Source organism: Capricornis sumatraensis, chromosome 9 (assembly GCF_032405125.1).
Source record: "Capricornis sumatraensis isolate serow.1 chromosome 9, serow.2, whole genome shotgun sequence".
Classification (NCBI taxonomy): Eukaryota; Metazoa; Chordata; class Mammalia; order Artiodactyla; family Bovidae; genus Capricornis; species Capricornis sumatraensis.
Window position 1 is genome coordinate 38,467,306 of NC_091077.1, and position 17,494 is coordinate 38,484,799.

General features: G+C 37.3%; 1 protein-coding gene across 3 annotated transcripts in view; it reads left to right on the forward strand.

Annotated features, from left to right (window-relative positions):
* Positions 1-17,494, forward strand: part of NSD1 (nuclear receptor binding SET domain protein 1) — a 143,616-nt gene that overhangs the window by 60,092 nt on the left and 66,030 nt on the right. For all 3 annotated transcript variants that reach the window (XM_068979574.1, XM_068979572.1, XM_068979573.1), the window contains 2 exons: positions 5,109-5,281; positions 7,568-10,136. In XM_068979574.1, the coding sequence (XP_068835675.1) occupies positions 5,109-5,281; positions 7,568-10,136 (2,742 nt within the window). The remainder of the gene's footprint in view (positions 1-5,108; positions 5,282-7,567; positions 10,137-17,494) is intronic.

A 17,494-nucleotide genomic window follows, 5' to 3' on the forward strand; every position in this document is an offset into this window, starting at 1 on the left:
GAACTGATGCATCAGTAATTTGTTATTTTTCATCATCTTGAGGAGATACCACCAGGAACTTTTTCTGTCCCTTCAGTCGACATGAGTTACCTTCTGTACCTGGTGAAGAGTTATCATCTTTCTTGGAGATTGCCTTCAACACTCTTGTGTCAAATTTCATCTCTTCCTTGTTTCTGATTTGCTTACTATTATATAAAATACATGGTAAGCCCGTAAGTAGTTTCCTGTAAAGGAAGCACAGAGGTAAAATTTTTTGAGACCTTTGAGATCTGGACATATTTCTATTCTTTTCCTGTACTTGTTTGGTAGTTGAGCTGTATAAAATACTAGGCTGGAAATAATTTTTGCTCACAATTCTTTGAAGGCATTGCTCCATTGTCTTTTAGCTTCCAGAGTTTTCTATTAAGTCTGAGATTGTTTTGATTTATGATCTTTTGTATATGATTTTTGTCCTTTACTCTGAAAGCTTGTCCTTTACTTTAGAAAGCTTGTATCTGTTCTGATAGTTCATAGACTATACCTTGCTGTAGGTACTTAGTAGGCCTCCTTTGATCTACAAGGTTAGTTTCCTTAAGTTCTGGAACATTTTCTTGAATTTTTTCATTGATTGTTTCCTTCCCTTTATTTTCCTGTAAGTCTTACTCACATGTTGACTTTTCTGCATTGAACTAATTTTTTTTTTTGGTTGAATTTTTGTTGTTTTGCTCTACTTCACGGGGTAGAGCACACATGAGTGTGTTGATGTAGTTGGTTCTTGGATTTGCTCACTTTTTGTTTTTTTAAAAGAAATTTCCTTTTCTAAAATTAATTAATTGGTGTGCTGTATCTTTGTTGCTGTGCATGGGCTTTCTTTAGTTTTGAGTGGGTGTGTCTCATTTCTGTGGCTTCTCTTGTTGCAGAGCATGGGTTCTAGGGCACACTGGCTTTAGAGACAGGTTTAGTTGCTCCGTGGCATGTGGAATCTTCCCAGACCAGAGATTGAACCTGTGTCCCTTTCATTGGCAGGCAGATTCTTAACCATTGGACTACCAGGGAAGTCCATGCTCTCTGTTGATTGATAGATTTTAGTATCTGTTACGTAAGTTAACATAATCCTTATCCAGGTGTTTCCCAGCTTCCGAAGCTGTGTAACATACCTGCATGCTAATAATTTATTCACCTGTTCCCTCTTATTCTCCTGTCCTTAATGAGCCTATCCTTGAACATCTCTTTATTATAGTGTTAGTGGAGATTAGGAGATGGAGTGAATTTAGAAGTGCTTACTCAATTCTTCATCTTGACCTGGAAATACTCTCACTTCATCTTGAATAGTCTTTCAGCCAGTCTTGTTTTTATGTTTTTCTATATTTTATGCTTTTCTGTGCTTCCACTTCTGGAGTTCCCATTGCAAAGCAATCTAGGGGTGAATCAGATTACTTCTTAGCTTTTCTCAAGGCTGACCTGTCATTCATTTTGTTTAACTCTTGTCACCATCTGACTTTCAGTGTTGCCAAATTTTTATTGTTGTTTCTTTTCCTGTATTTTATCTTTTGTATCTTTAAAAAAATTGTATTTGGAGGATAATTGCTTTACAATGTCGTGTGAGTTCCTGCTATACAGTAATGTGAATCAACTATAACTATACATACATCCCCTCCCTCTTGAGCCTCCCCCCCCCCCACCACCACCCCCGTTTGCTTTTATAAAAATTGCTCTTTGTTGTTCAGTTGCTAAGTCATGTCTGACTCTTTCCTACCCCATGAACAGCAGCATGCCAGGCTTCCCTGTCCTTCACCGTCTCCCAGAGTTTGTCTCCCAGAGCTCAAACTCATGTCCATTGAGTCTGTGATGCCATCCAACCATCTCATCCTCTATCCCCCCTTCTCCTCCTGCCTTCAATCTTTCCCAGCATCAGGGTCTTTTCTAGTGAGCCAGCTCTTTGCGTCAGGTGACATCAAGTATTGGAGCTTGAGCGTCAGTCCTTTCAGTGAGTGTTCAGGGTTGATTTCCTTTAGGATTGACTTGTTTGATCTCCCTGCAGTTCAAGAGACTCTGAAGAGTCTTTTCCAGTACCACAGTTTGAAAGCAGCAATTCTTTGATTCTCATCTCTCTGCATCCTTTCTACTAGTTGTTACCTGAGTGGTTTGTTTTTTAAGTAAAACAATGTACATATATAATGGAATTTTATCATTTCATCCATTTTTAAGTTTATAGTTTGGTGGCATTAAGTACATTCACATTTTTGTGAAATTATTTGCACTGTCCATCTCTAGCACTTTTTCATATTCTTGAACTAAAACTCTGTACTAATTTAACAAAACTTTCAGTCCCTAATTAATACTATTCTACATTTTCTTATGAATTTGACTGTTCTAGGTACTTCATATAAGTGGAATCATGCAGTGCTTGTCCCTCTGTGTCTGGCTTATTTAACATAATGTCTTTAAGGTTCATCCATGTTGTTATTGTGTTATTCATTTGTAAGGCTCAGTGATTTTCATTTATATATATATGCCTCATTTTGTTCATCTTTACATCCTTCAGTGGATATGAGGGTTTTCTCATTTTGGTTATTGTGAATAATGCTTCTGTGAACATTGGTGTTCAGCGGTCTTCCCTACCTGACTTTTTATTAATATCTAGTCCTTTTCATTTATTTTCTTAAGCAAATCTTTCGAATTTTGTTTCTCCCACTGCAGCCACCTTAGTTTATGTCTAGTCATCTTGAGTATACACTAGTGGTAATTTCTGGTCTCCTGTGTCTCCTTTTTGTTTCCTGTCAAATGTAATATTCATTGGTCAAGGAGATTTATCTTTCTAAGGTACAGAACTGAACCTGTAGTTCCACAGTTTAAATGGAGTTCAGTGCTAATGGGATAATGGTCAGACTCTTAACATGGCATCCAGGCTCTTCAGCTAGTGTCCCTTTCCTTCAGCTGTTTGATCTAGTGTTCTGAACTGCTTATTGTTCCTAGCTGCTTCATTTGTTCTGTTCGTTTATGTCTTTGAGGGTTCTTGGCCCCCTTATAGGAATTCTTCCCTCAATTCTCTCCCTTTAACATTTTCTACTTAGGTGTCCCATTTGTCTTCCAATTAATGATTTTCACTTAAAAAAAAAATACATTAACAACCTACGTGTCCATCAGTAGATGAACAGATAAAGAAAATGTGGTATGTATCCACAGTTGAATATTATTCAGCCATTCCAAAGAAAGCGCCCTTTCCATTTGTGACAGCATGAAAGTACCTGGCAGGCATTATATTAAGTAAAATATGTCAGAGAAATATAAATACCGTATGAACTGCCTTATGTGTGGAATCTATAAAAACCAAAATCCAGAAAACAAAACCAAGTTCATAGATCCTGAGAATAGATTGCTTGCTGTCAGAGGCTGGGGGTGGGGTGGGTCAGGAATGGCAAAATGGGTGAAAAGGGGGTCAAAGTAATAGTTATAAAAGAAGTAAGTCTCACGGATGTAATATACAACATGGCAGCTGTAGTTGATGCTGCATTGTATATTTGAAATTTACTAAGAGAGATCTTAAAAGTCTTATCACAAGAAAAAAATTTTGTAAGTATGTATGGTGATGGATTGATATAAATATCAAGTCATTATGTTGTATACCTGAAACTAATATACCTTAATGTTAAAAAATGCCATTGCCAATACATGCCATTAAATGATAAATTTCAGTGTATGCAATGCACTCATGAACCAGTGTTCATGTTAACATCAATTAGCATGTGGTTTTCCCATAATCTCTTTATACTGTGTATCTTGTACCTGTCAGGCAGTGAATTCTCTCCACTGTCTGTAATAGTGACTGTTTCTGCCTCTCTGTATGGTGTTCTCTATATATTGCTCTCTTGTAGTGAATGCTTTCAGTTCTCTGTATGCTGGCACATCATAAATGTTTGTAGTAATTGAGTTTACTTGTTTTGGGGAGGATGACTTACTTTTCAAATTGACTTTGTATGTGTGTGTATGTATACATTTAATCTTCCTTTATAGGTGGTTTCTGTTGAAGTGTTTACTAGGTAGAGACTGAAGAGTTTAGCGTGGTTTTTTTTTTAACAGAACTTGTTTTTAAAATGTACAGTAAAACAAAATTTAACCAGGTTGTAATTCATTGTGAGTTAAAGTGAATTTTTATATAAAACAATTTCCTTTTTTTTTTTAATAGAGACAAATCATTTTACCTGTGTAGCCCTGGCTGTATTTCTTTTGTGACCTTTTTTTTTTTACTGGTATGAAAAATGATAAGAAAATAAGTGTATAGAAGTACACATATTATGTAAATTAGATTGTAATCTTTTCTGGATGAGATTTGTATTGATTTTTGATAATTACATATAACTTTGGACAGCCAAGAAACTGTAGAATAACTGGATTTTTTTTTTCCTGGCAGTTTTAAATGTATTATTCATTTATTTATTAAGTTATTTATTTATTTAATAATAGTTGTTATTTAGTTTTTTATTTCCTTTTATTTTTAAAAAATTTCTGTAGTTTGAATTATCAAGTCCCACTTTCTCTGCAAATCCAGTGTTTCATTCTGAATTTATTCTCTCTGAAGTTGTTGAATTTATTATTATCTATAAAATGGAGGTTATACCACTTATGTTTTAGAGGTCATTGTGAAGAATACATGAAAAGCAGCTTGTCCAGAGTAGCTGGGCCATACGTGTTAGCACATCATATGTGGAGTAATGTTGAAACATTTGTTCCTCCTTATACTTTAGCATAATATTTTATAAGTTTGTTTAGTGGTTAGTTCTTGGTAATTGTCATTTTTACAATACTGCAACTTATTATATGGCCTTTGTGATTTCGGATAATGAGGGTATAAAACTTCTAGTTTGGAATAGATAGCATATCACCAGAGCAAAACATTATATTGTTGCATTAACATCTTAACCATTTTCTTGTCACATAAATTGAAATTTTACTTTCTATCTAACCTACCTTAAAGTTTCTTTTTCTGTAGGTTTTTTAGCTTGTTGTTTTTTATGTTACTTTTAAGTGACAAGAAGGTTCTTTGCAGCTGTGGTGTTGCTGTTTTCTTGATGATGAGTAGTCTTTTTTCTTTTTTAAGTAATGACATTGTGGTTTTTGTTTTTATCTAGTTTCTAACCGCAGGCCCTATCGTCAGTACTACGTGGAGGCTTTTGGAGATCCTTCTGAAAGAGCCTGGGTGGCTGGAAAAGCAATCGTTATGTTCGAAGGCAGACATCAGTTTGAAGAGCTACCTGTTCTTAGGAGAAGAGGGAAGCAGAAAGAGAAGGGATATAGACATAAGGTATTTCTCTTTCTTTTTTAAAGCGTCTCAGATTATCTTCTTAGGGTTAGGGAGGGAGGAATCCCCAGCCTTTCTGGGACCAGTCTTATGGAACATAATTTTTCCACAAACCAAGGTGGAGGGTATGGTTTGAGGATGACTCTTACAAGGAGCACGCAGTTCACAGTAGGGTTCTCACTCTTACGAGAATCTAATGCCACTGCTGATCGATGGGAGGCAGAGCTCAGGTGGTTTATGTTAGCCATGGGGACTGACTCACCTGTTGCTCACTTTCTGCTGTGTGGCCCAGGTCCTAACAGGTCGTGGACCAGCATCAGTCTGGGGGTTGGGGACCCCTGGTTTGTGGTATCAGCCGAAGGAAGAAATATTACAGTTTTTGAAATATAAGTTGATGAGAAAATTGTCAAAGATTTTTTTTTTGCAGGATAAGGTAGGGCTAACCTTGCAAATATTTCTACTCAATGTTTTGAGAAGTGATACTTTTGTCATGTCACTTACATGTGATAGTACAAAATGGCACAACCAGTCACGTTTGGGTCTATCTAATTTAAGCAGAAAATGACCATCAAAATGAAATATTCTTCTCCCTCTCTAATTATTTCTCTTAAAAATGACAAAGATAACGCTTTGAACATTTTGTTTTGTTTGTCATTTTGGTTTTCATGTGTGATTATCAATGCTTAAGATTATAGTTTCAAACCTCGTAATGTTTTAATAAAGAACATGATGTTTTTGTTTCATTTGCTTGATGTTGTGTTTTAGCTAATTCTTTTGATAACACCTTTATAGTCCATTCTAAAAGGGGAAATAATTTCTTTTAGATTTGTGTTTCCTCCTTTTAGACTATTCTATAAAAATTATAATTTGGATAATTTTGAGTCAGTATGCAGTCTCTGCTATTTCCAACTGGAGTTTCTTCGTCTCTAAAACTAAGATAATAATATGTACCTTGTTGAACTCTTGTGAGGATTAGCAATAAGTACTTTGTGTGTCACAGTATTCATGCTTTGAAACAACTAACATGTGCTACTATTAGGATACAGGAGGCTAACTGCATCCTTTCTAATACTTTGGGTAGTTGGTGGTAGGGAGATATCAAAGTTTTTGTGTCAAGCCTTTAAATATGTGTATTAAACAAGCCCCCTTTCAAAAGAGTTTGCTTGGGCTTTCAGGTTCTGAAAAATTGATTTACTGTAACCATAGTTAGACAATTAATGGCTTTGTGCTTGCATCTAAAGTAAATCAGATGATCTGTATATTGCTTTATAAGAAGAGGCTACCTGTGTAGTGGCCTGAATTGTTACATGGTCAGCAGAACATCTCTTTCACAAGTATTAAAGTATTTGTGGACACTAAATGATAGAACCTTGGCTAACATCTCTTGTATGAAGCCAGGGAGGGAAATAAGAGTCTCAAAAATTAGATGTATTTCACAGAGCCTTGATGTCCTTATGCTATGCTGCTGCTGCTGCTAAGTCGCTTCAGTCGTGTCCAACTCTGTGCGACCCCATAGACGGCAGCCCACCAGGCTCCTCTGTCCCTGGGATTCTCCAGGCAAGAAAACTGGAGTGGGTTGCCATTTCCTTCTCCACCTTATGCTATAAGGATTCAAGAAAAGAGCATATGTAACTTGTTTAACTATCCAGGGTGTATTGGTGTCTCTGCACTACATGATTAAGCCGAGGACACTGTTTGATTATAATCCAGATTGTATGTAAAACGTATAGAAAATTCTTGATTAGTCAAGGGCCTGGTGATAACCTGAGTTTCAAATTTCAGGTCTTTTAGGGAAGATCTGACTTAACTCATTTCCAGTCCTAGTTTTTCCACATTTATCTTCTTTAGCCTTTTGTTTTCTCTTTTATGCAACTGAGCAAATGCTTGGCCTTCATAATTCGGGAAGAAAATCTTTATGATTGACGGAGTAAGTAGGAGTCATCTCGTTATTCCTTGACATAGTAATATAATGTTGATTAATAATGTAATGTCGTAGTCTAATTTATGGTCCACTTTTTGTGCTTTTACTGGCAAGGAGAGTGGAGGGTTTCCAGGATCAGTCTTCCTCCAGTGATAGATCTTAATGATAGAAGAAGTGTTCCAGAATCCCCATTAGCTAAGGTCTGACTGGGCTGTGGGAGGTAACCGCCTGACAGTCCCATAAAAGAGCCTCAAAGAAATATAATAAGGCTTGAAAAGCTTCTGATTTGAGAGGTGCTCAGTGATCATCTCCCTGTTTCCTCTTCTGTTTCTTAGATGAGTAATAATCTTTTTTTCTTTACATTTAAGGTTCCTCAGAAGATTTTGAGTAAATGGGAAGCCAGTGTTGGTCTTGCTGAGCAGTATGATATTCCCAAAGGGTCGAAGAACCGAAAGTGTGTCACCAGTTCCATCAAGTTGGACAGCGAGGAGGATATGCCATTTGAGGACTGTACAAATGATCCTGAGTCAGAGCATGACCTGTTACTTAATGGCTGCTTGAAATCTCTGGCTTTTGACTCTGAACATTCTGCAGATGAGAAGGAAAAACCCTGTGCTAAGTCTCGAGCCAGAAAGAGCTCTGATAATCCAAAAAGGACTAGTGTGAAAAAGGGCCATATGCAATTTGAAACACATAAGGAAGAACGGAGGGGAAAGATTCCAGAAAACCTTGGCTTAAACTTTATTTCTGGGGATGTGTCTGATAAGCAGGCCTCGAATGAACTTTCCCGGATAGCGAACAGCCTCACAGGGCCCGGCACTGCCCCAGGAAGTTTCCTGTTTTCTTCTTGTGCAAAAAACACTGCAAAGAAAGAATTTGAGACTTCAAATTGTGACTCTTTACTGGGCTTGTCTGAGGGTGCCTTGATCTCTAAACGTTCTGGGGAGAAGAAGAAATTCCAGCGAGGTCTGGTGTGTAGTTCAAAAGTACAGCTCTGCTATATTGGAGCAGGTGATGAGGAAAAACGAAGTGATTCCATTAGTATTTGTACCACTTCTGATGATGGAAGCAGTGATCTGGATCCTGTAGATCATAGTTCAGAGTCTGATAACAGTGTCCTTGAAATTACAGATGCTTTTGATAGATCAGAGAACCTGTTACCTGTGCAGAAAAATGAAAAGGTAAAGTATTCTAGGTATCCTGCCGCAAACACTAAGGTAAAAGCAAAGCAGAAGTCTCTGATTACTAACTCACATACGGACCACCTAATGAATTGTACCAAGACAGCAGAGCCTGGAACTGAGACGTCTCAGATTAATCTCTCTGATCTTAAAGTGTCAAGTCTTGTCCGAAAACCCCAACCAGATTTTAGAAACGATGGATTTTCTCCAAAATTCAGCACATCATCAAGCATTTCCAGTGAGAACTCAATAATAAAAGGTGGGGCTAAAAATCAAGCTCTGTTACATTCAAAAAGCAAACAGCCCAAAATTCGAAGTATCAAGTGCAAACATAAAGAACACCCGGTTGTAGCAGAACCTCCAGTTGCAAATGAGGACTGCAGTTTGAAATGCTGCTCTTCTGATAACAAAGGCTCTCCTTTGGCCAGCATTTCTAAAAGCGGGAAAGTGGATGGACTGAAACTACTGAGCAACATGCATGAGAAAACCAGGGATTCGAGTGACATAGAAACAGCAGTGGTGAAACACGTTCTGTCAGAGTTGAAGGAACTCTCTTACAGATCCTTAGGTGAAGATGTCAGTGACTCTGGAACGTCAAAGCCATCGAAACCATTACTTTTTTCTTCTGCCTCTGGGCAGAACCATATACCTATTGAACCAGACTACAAATTCAGTACATTACTAATGATGTTGAAAGATATGCATGATAGTAAGACCAAGGAGCAACGAATAATGACAGCTCAGAACTTGGTCTCTTATCGGAGTCCTGGTCTTGGGGACTGTTCTACCAGTAGTCCTGTGTCAGCTCCTAAGGTCTTGGTTTCAGGAGGCTCCAATCACAGTTCAGAAAAAATTGGAGATGGCACTCAGGATCCAGTCCACCCTGGCCCTGGTGGGGGCAACTCTGCACTGTCTGGGGAGCTGTCTACTTCCCTGCCTGGCTTGGGGTCTGATAAAAGAGACCTCCCTGCTTCTGGCAAAAATCGTTCAAACTGCGTTACTAGGCGCAACTGTGGTCGATCAAAGCCATCCAAATTTCGAGATGGTTTTTCAGCCCAGTTGGGAAAGAACACAGTGAACCGTAAAGCCTTAAAAACAGAACGCAGAAGAAAACTGAACGAGCTTCCAGCTGTGACTCTTGAGGCTGCACTACAGGGAGACAGAGAGAGTAGGGGTTCAGAGAATAGCTCCTCCAGAGGTGAGGCAGAAGACCCTGGTAAGGAACCACCCCTTCAATTAATGGGCCATTTAACAAGTAAAGATGGTGCCCATTTTTCCAGTGTTAGTTTTGATAATAAAGTCAACCAGTCTGACCCTGAAAAAATTTCTGAAAAAGGCCCCTCTTTTGAAATCAGAAAAGTCCCAGAGCTGGACTCTGAAATGAACAGTGAGAATGATGAACCTAATAGTGTAAATGAAGCAGTGCCTAAAAAGCGATGGCAGCGTTTAAACCAAAGGCGCACTAAACCTCGTAAACGCACTAACAGACTTAAGGAGAAAGAAAACTCTGAGGGTGCCTTTGGGGTCTTGCTTCCTGCTGACCCTGTAAAGAAGGAAAACGAGTTCCCAGAGCAGAGACCTCCTGCTTCGACAAACAAACTAGAGCCCGCACTGACAGATCCAAATCGTGCCGACCACTTAGATTCAGCTGGGCCACGGTTGAATGTTTGTGATAAATCGAAAGGCAGCAATGAGGAGATGGAAAAGGAGCCAGGAATTCCCAGTTTGACTCCTCAACCTGAGCTCCCTGAACCAGGTAAGGGTTCCTAACTGTGAAAGAAAGGGACTAGATGAAGTGATGATAATGATACCCTACCAAGTTTCGTCTGTTTTCACGGAAGACCTAAGTATAAATTGGGAGGGAAGGGTTAATTACTTGAAGTGAAAAAATGGCTTTATGTAGAAGGGTCTGAATTTTGATGACCAGGTTTCCACATACTTTCAGAAGTTACGTTTTACCAAGAAGCTCTTTTTTCTTTTGCCTTTAATAAGTATCAAGAACATTTTGTTTCTGCCCCCCATTTCATACCTTTTAAAATCTGTGAATTTTGGGGGGCTCTGTATTTGAGAGTTTCTGAGCGTAAGATTAAAATCTAGTTGTTAGTTTACAGAAAGCTAATAGATTTTATTGAATGTTAAGCTCTTACAGCTTAAGGAAGGCTCTCCTGTTATATGGACAAAGGGGATATGTTTTTGAAAAAATGTGACTGTTGTGTGGTACTTATTTGAAGAACTTAGATGTCTTGCATCCCTTCTGGAATGAAGTTTGAGAATAAATTTTAAAAAATCTGAAATACCAGGGTATCCTACCTTAGCTGCAGAAGGAAAGCAGCATAAGTTTTTCAAAATATAAGTATTATGCATTGAGGATAAAACTGACTTTTCTTAAAAGATTTTTCCATAATGTTTACCATAGTAGATTCTGTTTTCTAACAGCTTTATTGAAATATAATTCACATATCATAAAGTTCACCTTTTGAAAGTTTGTACTTCAGTGGTTTTTAGTATACTCAGAGACTTGTGCATCCATAAACATGATTAATTTTGGAACATTTGCATCAGCCTAGAAAGAAATCTTGCAACCTTTATCAATCTCTCTTCATTTCAGCCCGGTCTATAGATTTGCTTGTTCTATACATTTCATATAAATGGAATCATATAATATGTGGTATTTTGGGGTTTTTTGCCTTGCGTTTATATCAGCACTTTATATTTATTATGGTAAAAAACACATGAATGTACCTTCTGAACAAGTTGAAAGTGTATACTACAATCTTACCTATATGTGCATTATTGTACAGCACCACTTATTAAGCATGCTGTACTTTTCCCCATGTATGTTCAGTCAGTAAGTTGTGTCCAACTCTTTGCAACCTCATGGACCCTGGCATGCCAGGCTCTTCTGTCCTCTACCAGCTCCTGGAATTTGCTCAGATTCATGTCCATTGAGTTCGTGATGCTACCTAATCATCTTGTTCTTTGTCGACCCCTTTTGCTTTTGCCTTCAATCTTTCCTAGGATCAGGGTCTTTTCCAGTGAGTTGGCTTTGCATCAGGTGTCCAAACTGTTGGAAATCCTTTGTCAGAGATAATTTATATGTTTAAGGGTTTATTTCTGTACTCTCTGTTCTGTTGAGCTGTATGTTTGTCTTTATGGTAATAACAAGTTTGTTTTGACTACTGTAGTTGTGTAGTATGTTTTGAAAACAATATATGATCAGTCTTTGTCAAGAGTATTTTTAGTATAGGATGGCTTTTTTGTATTTCTGCAAAAAATGACATTGGGATTTTGATAGAGTACTGAGTCTGAAGATCACTTGTGTAGTATGGATGTTTTATTAATGTTAAATCTTTGAATCCATGAACACAGACTGTCTTTTCATTTATTTGTGTTTAGTACTCAACTCCCTCACATCCTTGCTTAAGTTTATTTGTGAGTGTTTTATTCTTTCTTACTGTATTGTAAGATTGTTTTCTTAATTTCCTTTTTGAATTATTTGTTGTTATTGTATAGAAACACAAAGTAAGATTAATTAATATAATTCATTTATTTTTAATTGCAGGATAATCGCTTTACAGTATTGTGTTGGTTTCTACTAAACATCAACCCGCAGTCCGATGTTTTTAAAACAGTGTTTATTTCGACTGTGCTGGGTCTTCGTTGCCGTGAGGGCTTCTCTCTAGTTGTGGCAAGTGGGGGCTGTACTCCCTAGTTGCAGTGTCCAGGGCTCTCACTGCGCTGGCTTCTCTTGCTGCTGAGCACAGGCTCTGCGGTGAGCAGGCTTCAGTAGTTGTGGCTCCTGGACTCAGTAGTTGTGGCACACGGGCTTAGCTGCTCCTTTGCATGTAGAATCTTTCTGGATCACAGATCGAACCCATGTCTCCTGCATTGGCAGGCAAATTCTTTACCACTGAGCCACCAGGGAAGCCCAGAAACACAACTGAGTTTTAAATGTTGATTTTTCTCTTTCAGCTTTACTGAATTCATTATTATTCTTACGGCTTTTCTTTTTTGTGGAATCTTTAGGGTTTTCTTTACATAAGGTCATGGTATCTATAAACTGAGATAATTTTACTTTTTCCTTTCCAATTTGAATGTCTTTTATTTATAATTGTTCATAATTCTTGTCAAATTGCTCTGGCTCGGACTTCCAGTGTCATGTTAAATTGGCAAGAGTGGGCATCCTAGCCCTTTTCCTGACCTTTCAGGTTTTCACCACAGATGCTCATGTTAGCTGCAAGATTTTCATATATAACCTTTATTTTAGATTATTTCTTTATGTTCCTAGTTTGTTGAGTGTCTTCTATTCAGAGAAAGTGTTGAATTCAGTCTTTTCTGCACCAATTGAGATGATCGTGGTGCTTCCCAGGTGACTCACAGGTTAAGAATATTCTTGCCAAAGCAGGAGAGGCAAGAGATGTGGGTTTTATCCTGGATCTGCACTCATCTCACACGCTAGCAAAGTAATGCTTGAAATTCTCCAAGCCAGGCTTCAACAGTATGTGAACCGTGAACTTCCAGATGTTCAGGTTGGATTTAGAAAAGGCAGAGAAACCAGAGATCAAATTGCCAACATCCGTTAGATCATCAAAAAGAGAAGAGAGTTTCAGAAAAACGTCTACTTATGCTTTATTGACTATGCAAAGCCTTTGACTGTGTGGATCACAATAAACTGTGGAAAATTCTTCAAGAGATGGGAATACCAGACCACCTCACCTGCCTCCTGAGAAATCTGTATGCAGGTCAGGAAGCAACAGTTAGAACTGGATATGGAACAACAGACTGGTTCCAAATCGGGAAAGGAGCACGTCAAAGCTGCATATTGTCACCCTGCTTATTTAACTTCTAGGCAGAGTAAATCATGCAAAATGCCAGGCTGGATGAAGCACAAGCTGGAATCAAGATTGCCAGGAGAAATATTAATAACCTCAGATATGCAGATGATACCACCTTTATGGCAGAAAGCGAAGAGGAACTAAAGAGCCTCTTGATGAAAGTGAAAGAGGAGAGTGAAAAAGCTGGCTTAAAACTCAGCATTCAGAAAACTAAGATCATGGCATCCGATCCCATCACTTCATGGCAAATAAATGGGGAAACAGTGGAAATAATGAGAGACTTTATTTTTTTGGACTCCAAAATCATTGCAGATGGTAACTGCAGCCATAAAATTAAAAGATGCTTGCTCTTTGGAAGAAAAGTTATGACCAACCTAGACAGCATATTAAAAACCAGAGACATCACTTTGCTGACAAAGGTCCCTCTAGTCAAAGCTCTGGTTTTTCCAGTAGTCATGTATGGATGTGAGAGTTGGACTATAAAGAAAGCTGAGCACTAAAGAACTGATGCTTTTGAACTGTGGTGTTGGAGAAGACTCTTGAGAATCCCTTGGACTGCAAGGAGATCCAGCCAGTCAATCCTAAAGGAAATCAGTCCTGAATATTCATTGAAAGGACTGATGCTGAAGCTGAAACTCCAATACTTTGGCCACCTGCTAAGAACTGACTCATTGGAAAAGACCCTGATTCTGGGAAAGATTGAAGGCTGGAGTAGAAGGGGACGACAGAGGATGAGATAGCTGGATGACATCACTGACTTGATGGACATTTGTTTACTCAAACATGAGTTTGCTTAAGCTCCGGGAGTTGATGATAGACAGGAAAGCCTCACGTGCTGCAGTCCATGGGGTGGCAAAGAGTCCAAAGAGACTGAACTGAGCTGAAAGGTACTGAAATCAGAGTGTTATCTTATCACTGTGGAATTATATTAGAGATCAGTAGCAAAAGATATTTGAAAATAACCCATGTATTTTCAAGTGTAATGTGACATTTACCAAGAAAGATCTTTGACCTAGCCATTGAAAGCTTCAATAAAGACTGAAAAAACACAAAGGGTGATTGCACAGAAGAAAGCATTTAAATGATTTTTTGGAAAATAACCTGTATATTTTCAAGTGTAATGTGACCTTTACCAAGAAAGATCTTTGACCTAGCCATTGAAAGCTTCAGTAAAGTTAGAAGACTGAAAAAGCACAAAGGGCAGTTGCAGAGAAGTAAGCATTTAAATGAGCAATTAGTATCAGAATGAGAAATTTATATCAAAGATACTTTTAAAATCCCTTGTGTTTGGAAATTAATTGTCCACTTTTAAACAGTGGGTGTATCTTAAGAAGCCATAGCAAGAAAATAGAAAATAAAAATGCAAAGAGATTTTTCCAGAACTTGTTGCATGCAGCTTCAGTTGCTCAGTGTAGTTGAATACAAAGTGGAGTTTTGAATAAGGTATGAAAAGAAGACAAATAATGGATACTAGGATAAAAATGTGTGAAATTTTGAACAAAGTCTATAGTTTAGTTAATAATGTTGTATCACATGTTAATTTCTTAGTTTTGTTTGTTTTTTATAGAACATAGTATTTCTTTAGGTTCTCAGAATTGGATTAGAAATTTCAAGCCTCATTCAAAAAATGTTTTAAAATCACTAAGATGATAAGCTTTCTAAACTTTTAGCTGTAATACTTGATGCCAAAATGCATGGAATTATATCAGAGTTTTGAGTGAATATAAATTGGAAATCTTGAATTCAGATTAAGTCAAACAAATGGAATGAATGTCATAAAATTTTTTGCTAGATAATAACTCATTTTTTCCAAAATATATGTTATACATAATATATATATATGCATACACCCACACAAAAGCTTTTCTATTATACTTATAAAGACTTAAGAAAGAAAAATTTTTCAAAAAGGATGGAGGAATTGGAAAACATGCTGAATAAAATAGTAGCACTGATTTTGAAATAGAAGAAGTAAAATAAACTAGATAATTTAAAAATCATCATAGAGTGTACTTGTTTTTAAACATGACCACTCATTAGAAACACTTCTAGAGCTTTGGAGAAAAAAGTAATATCTGGGCATTTGTATTCTTCAAGAAATCCCAAGATAATTTTGATATGCACCTGGATTTTAAAAAGTACTTACAGGTTTTTCTATAAAATAGTAGTTTAGTCTTAAAGAATTCTAGTATTTTTTGTTGACTATTACTGTTTTTTGTTGACTGTCATGATTTCTTTTAGATATCGGTGTTCTCTTGTAGATCACTGAGTTTCCTTAATACAATTGTTTTGAATTCTTTGATAATTCATAGATCTGTGTTAGTTTATGGTTAGTTTCTGAAGATTTATTTTGATTCTTTGGGATGTGTTTCCTTGTTTCTTCATATATTTCATAATCCCTTCTCCCTCTACCCCCCTGGCCCTAGTTTCATGCATTTGAATTTGATTAAACAGCCACTTTTTTGAGTCTTTACAGACTGGCTTCATATAGGGGAAGGCATACCAATCATATTGGCTAGAGATTCTGGGGACCTCTGGAATCTTTTTTGTAGAATGGGGTTCTGTGGGCTTGTGTGTGTAGTTTCCTAATCAGAGAGGTTTGTCTATTTCTTTTTCAGGAGTGTGCAATCTCTTGCTTCCTCTTGTGTTTTTCTGCAGTACTGCAACTTAGTTGTTGCTATTGCAACAAGCTTTTTCACTGTCTTTAATTCTTAGCAGCTCCCAGGTATCTGAAGAAGCCAGCTCTGTTAGCTTCCACAAGCAGGCCAAACAGGTACTAGTCCCTTGGGCAATTTTCTAAAAATGCAGATTTCCAAATACTCCCTCTTTTACCTCCTTTTGTAGAGAGAAGCCAGGAGTTTAGTACTTTCTCCCAGTCTTACCAATCTGGCCCCTGTATATGTCACTATAGCCCCTCTGATTCCACAACATGTTCCCTCTCTCCCTTATTTGTAGTGCCTCCAAGAGTCCAAACTGTGTGACTTCTCTTGGGTTCCCAGTCAGATTAGACAGAAACGAAAAAACTGCAATGTTGGACACCTCCAACATTCAGCTTTAAGGGGGAGCTCAATTGTGCTTGCTTTCGGAGTGGCAGTCTCAGGTAAAGTGAATTGGCTCTTCTAATCCATTTCAGTGCTGTTTTTCATGGGTTTGCACTTGCCCCGGGGTACTGTAACTTCTTAACTGATTCTGCCTTCCTGCTGTACAAGTTTTGAGGAACTGCCAGAATGTTTTGCATATACACCTATTTGACAAAGCTGTCCTAGCTGGTGTCAAGTGGTATTTCATTACTATGATTTTGATTTGCATTTCCCTGATGACTGACCATATTGAACATCTTTTTTTATATGTTTTTTGATCACTTAAAATGTTTTTTGGGCTGTTTGTCTTTATTATTTAATTGTAAGAATTCTTTACATGGTCTCTATATAAGTCCACTATTAGGTATGATTTGCACATATTTTCTCATATTTTGTGGGTCACCATTTTTATTCTTAATCATATATTTTGAAGCACAGACATTCTTAATTTTGACACAGTCTGATTTGCCTATTTTTTCTTTGGTTCTTTATGCTTTTGGTGTCATAGCTAAGTAACCATTGTTAATCCAGTTGTCTCAGCACCATTTGTGAAGAAGGGTATTCTTTCCCCATTGAATGGTCCTGGCGCCCTCTTTGAAAATCTTTTGACCATAAATGTGATGGTTTATTTCTGGACTCTCAATTCTTTTTTATTACTATGTATGTCTGTCTATATGCCAGTACCACAAATTCTTAATCTTTGTAGTAATTAATTAGTGTAGCTTTGAAATCAGAAAGTACAAGTCTTCCAACTTTATCCCTTTTCAAGGCCATTTTGACTCTTCTGGATTTTTGCATTTCTGTATTTATTTTAGGAGCTTCTTATCATTTCTGCCGAAAAGCCAGCTGGGATTTTGATAGAGGTTGTGCTGAATCATAGGTCAATTTGAGCAGTGTTGGCATTGTAACAATGTTAGGTTTTCCAACCTATGAACAAGAGATGGCATTTCATTAATTTAGGTCATCTTTGTTTTCTTTCAACAATGTTTTGTAGTTTTCAGTGTACAACTCTTGCACTTCTTCTGTTCGTTTTATCCCTTAGTATTTTTATCCTTTTTTGGTGCTATTATAAATAAGATTATTTTCTTAGTTTCATTCTTGGATTTCCCATTGCTAGTATGTAAGAAATACAGTTGACTTTTTAAAAAATTTTTTTACTTAATTTTTTAATTGAAGGATAATTGCTTTACAGAATTGTG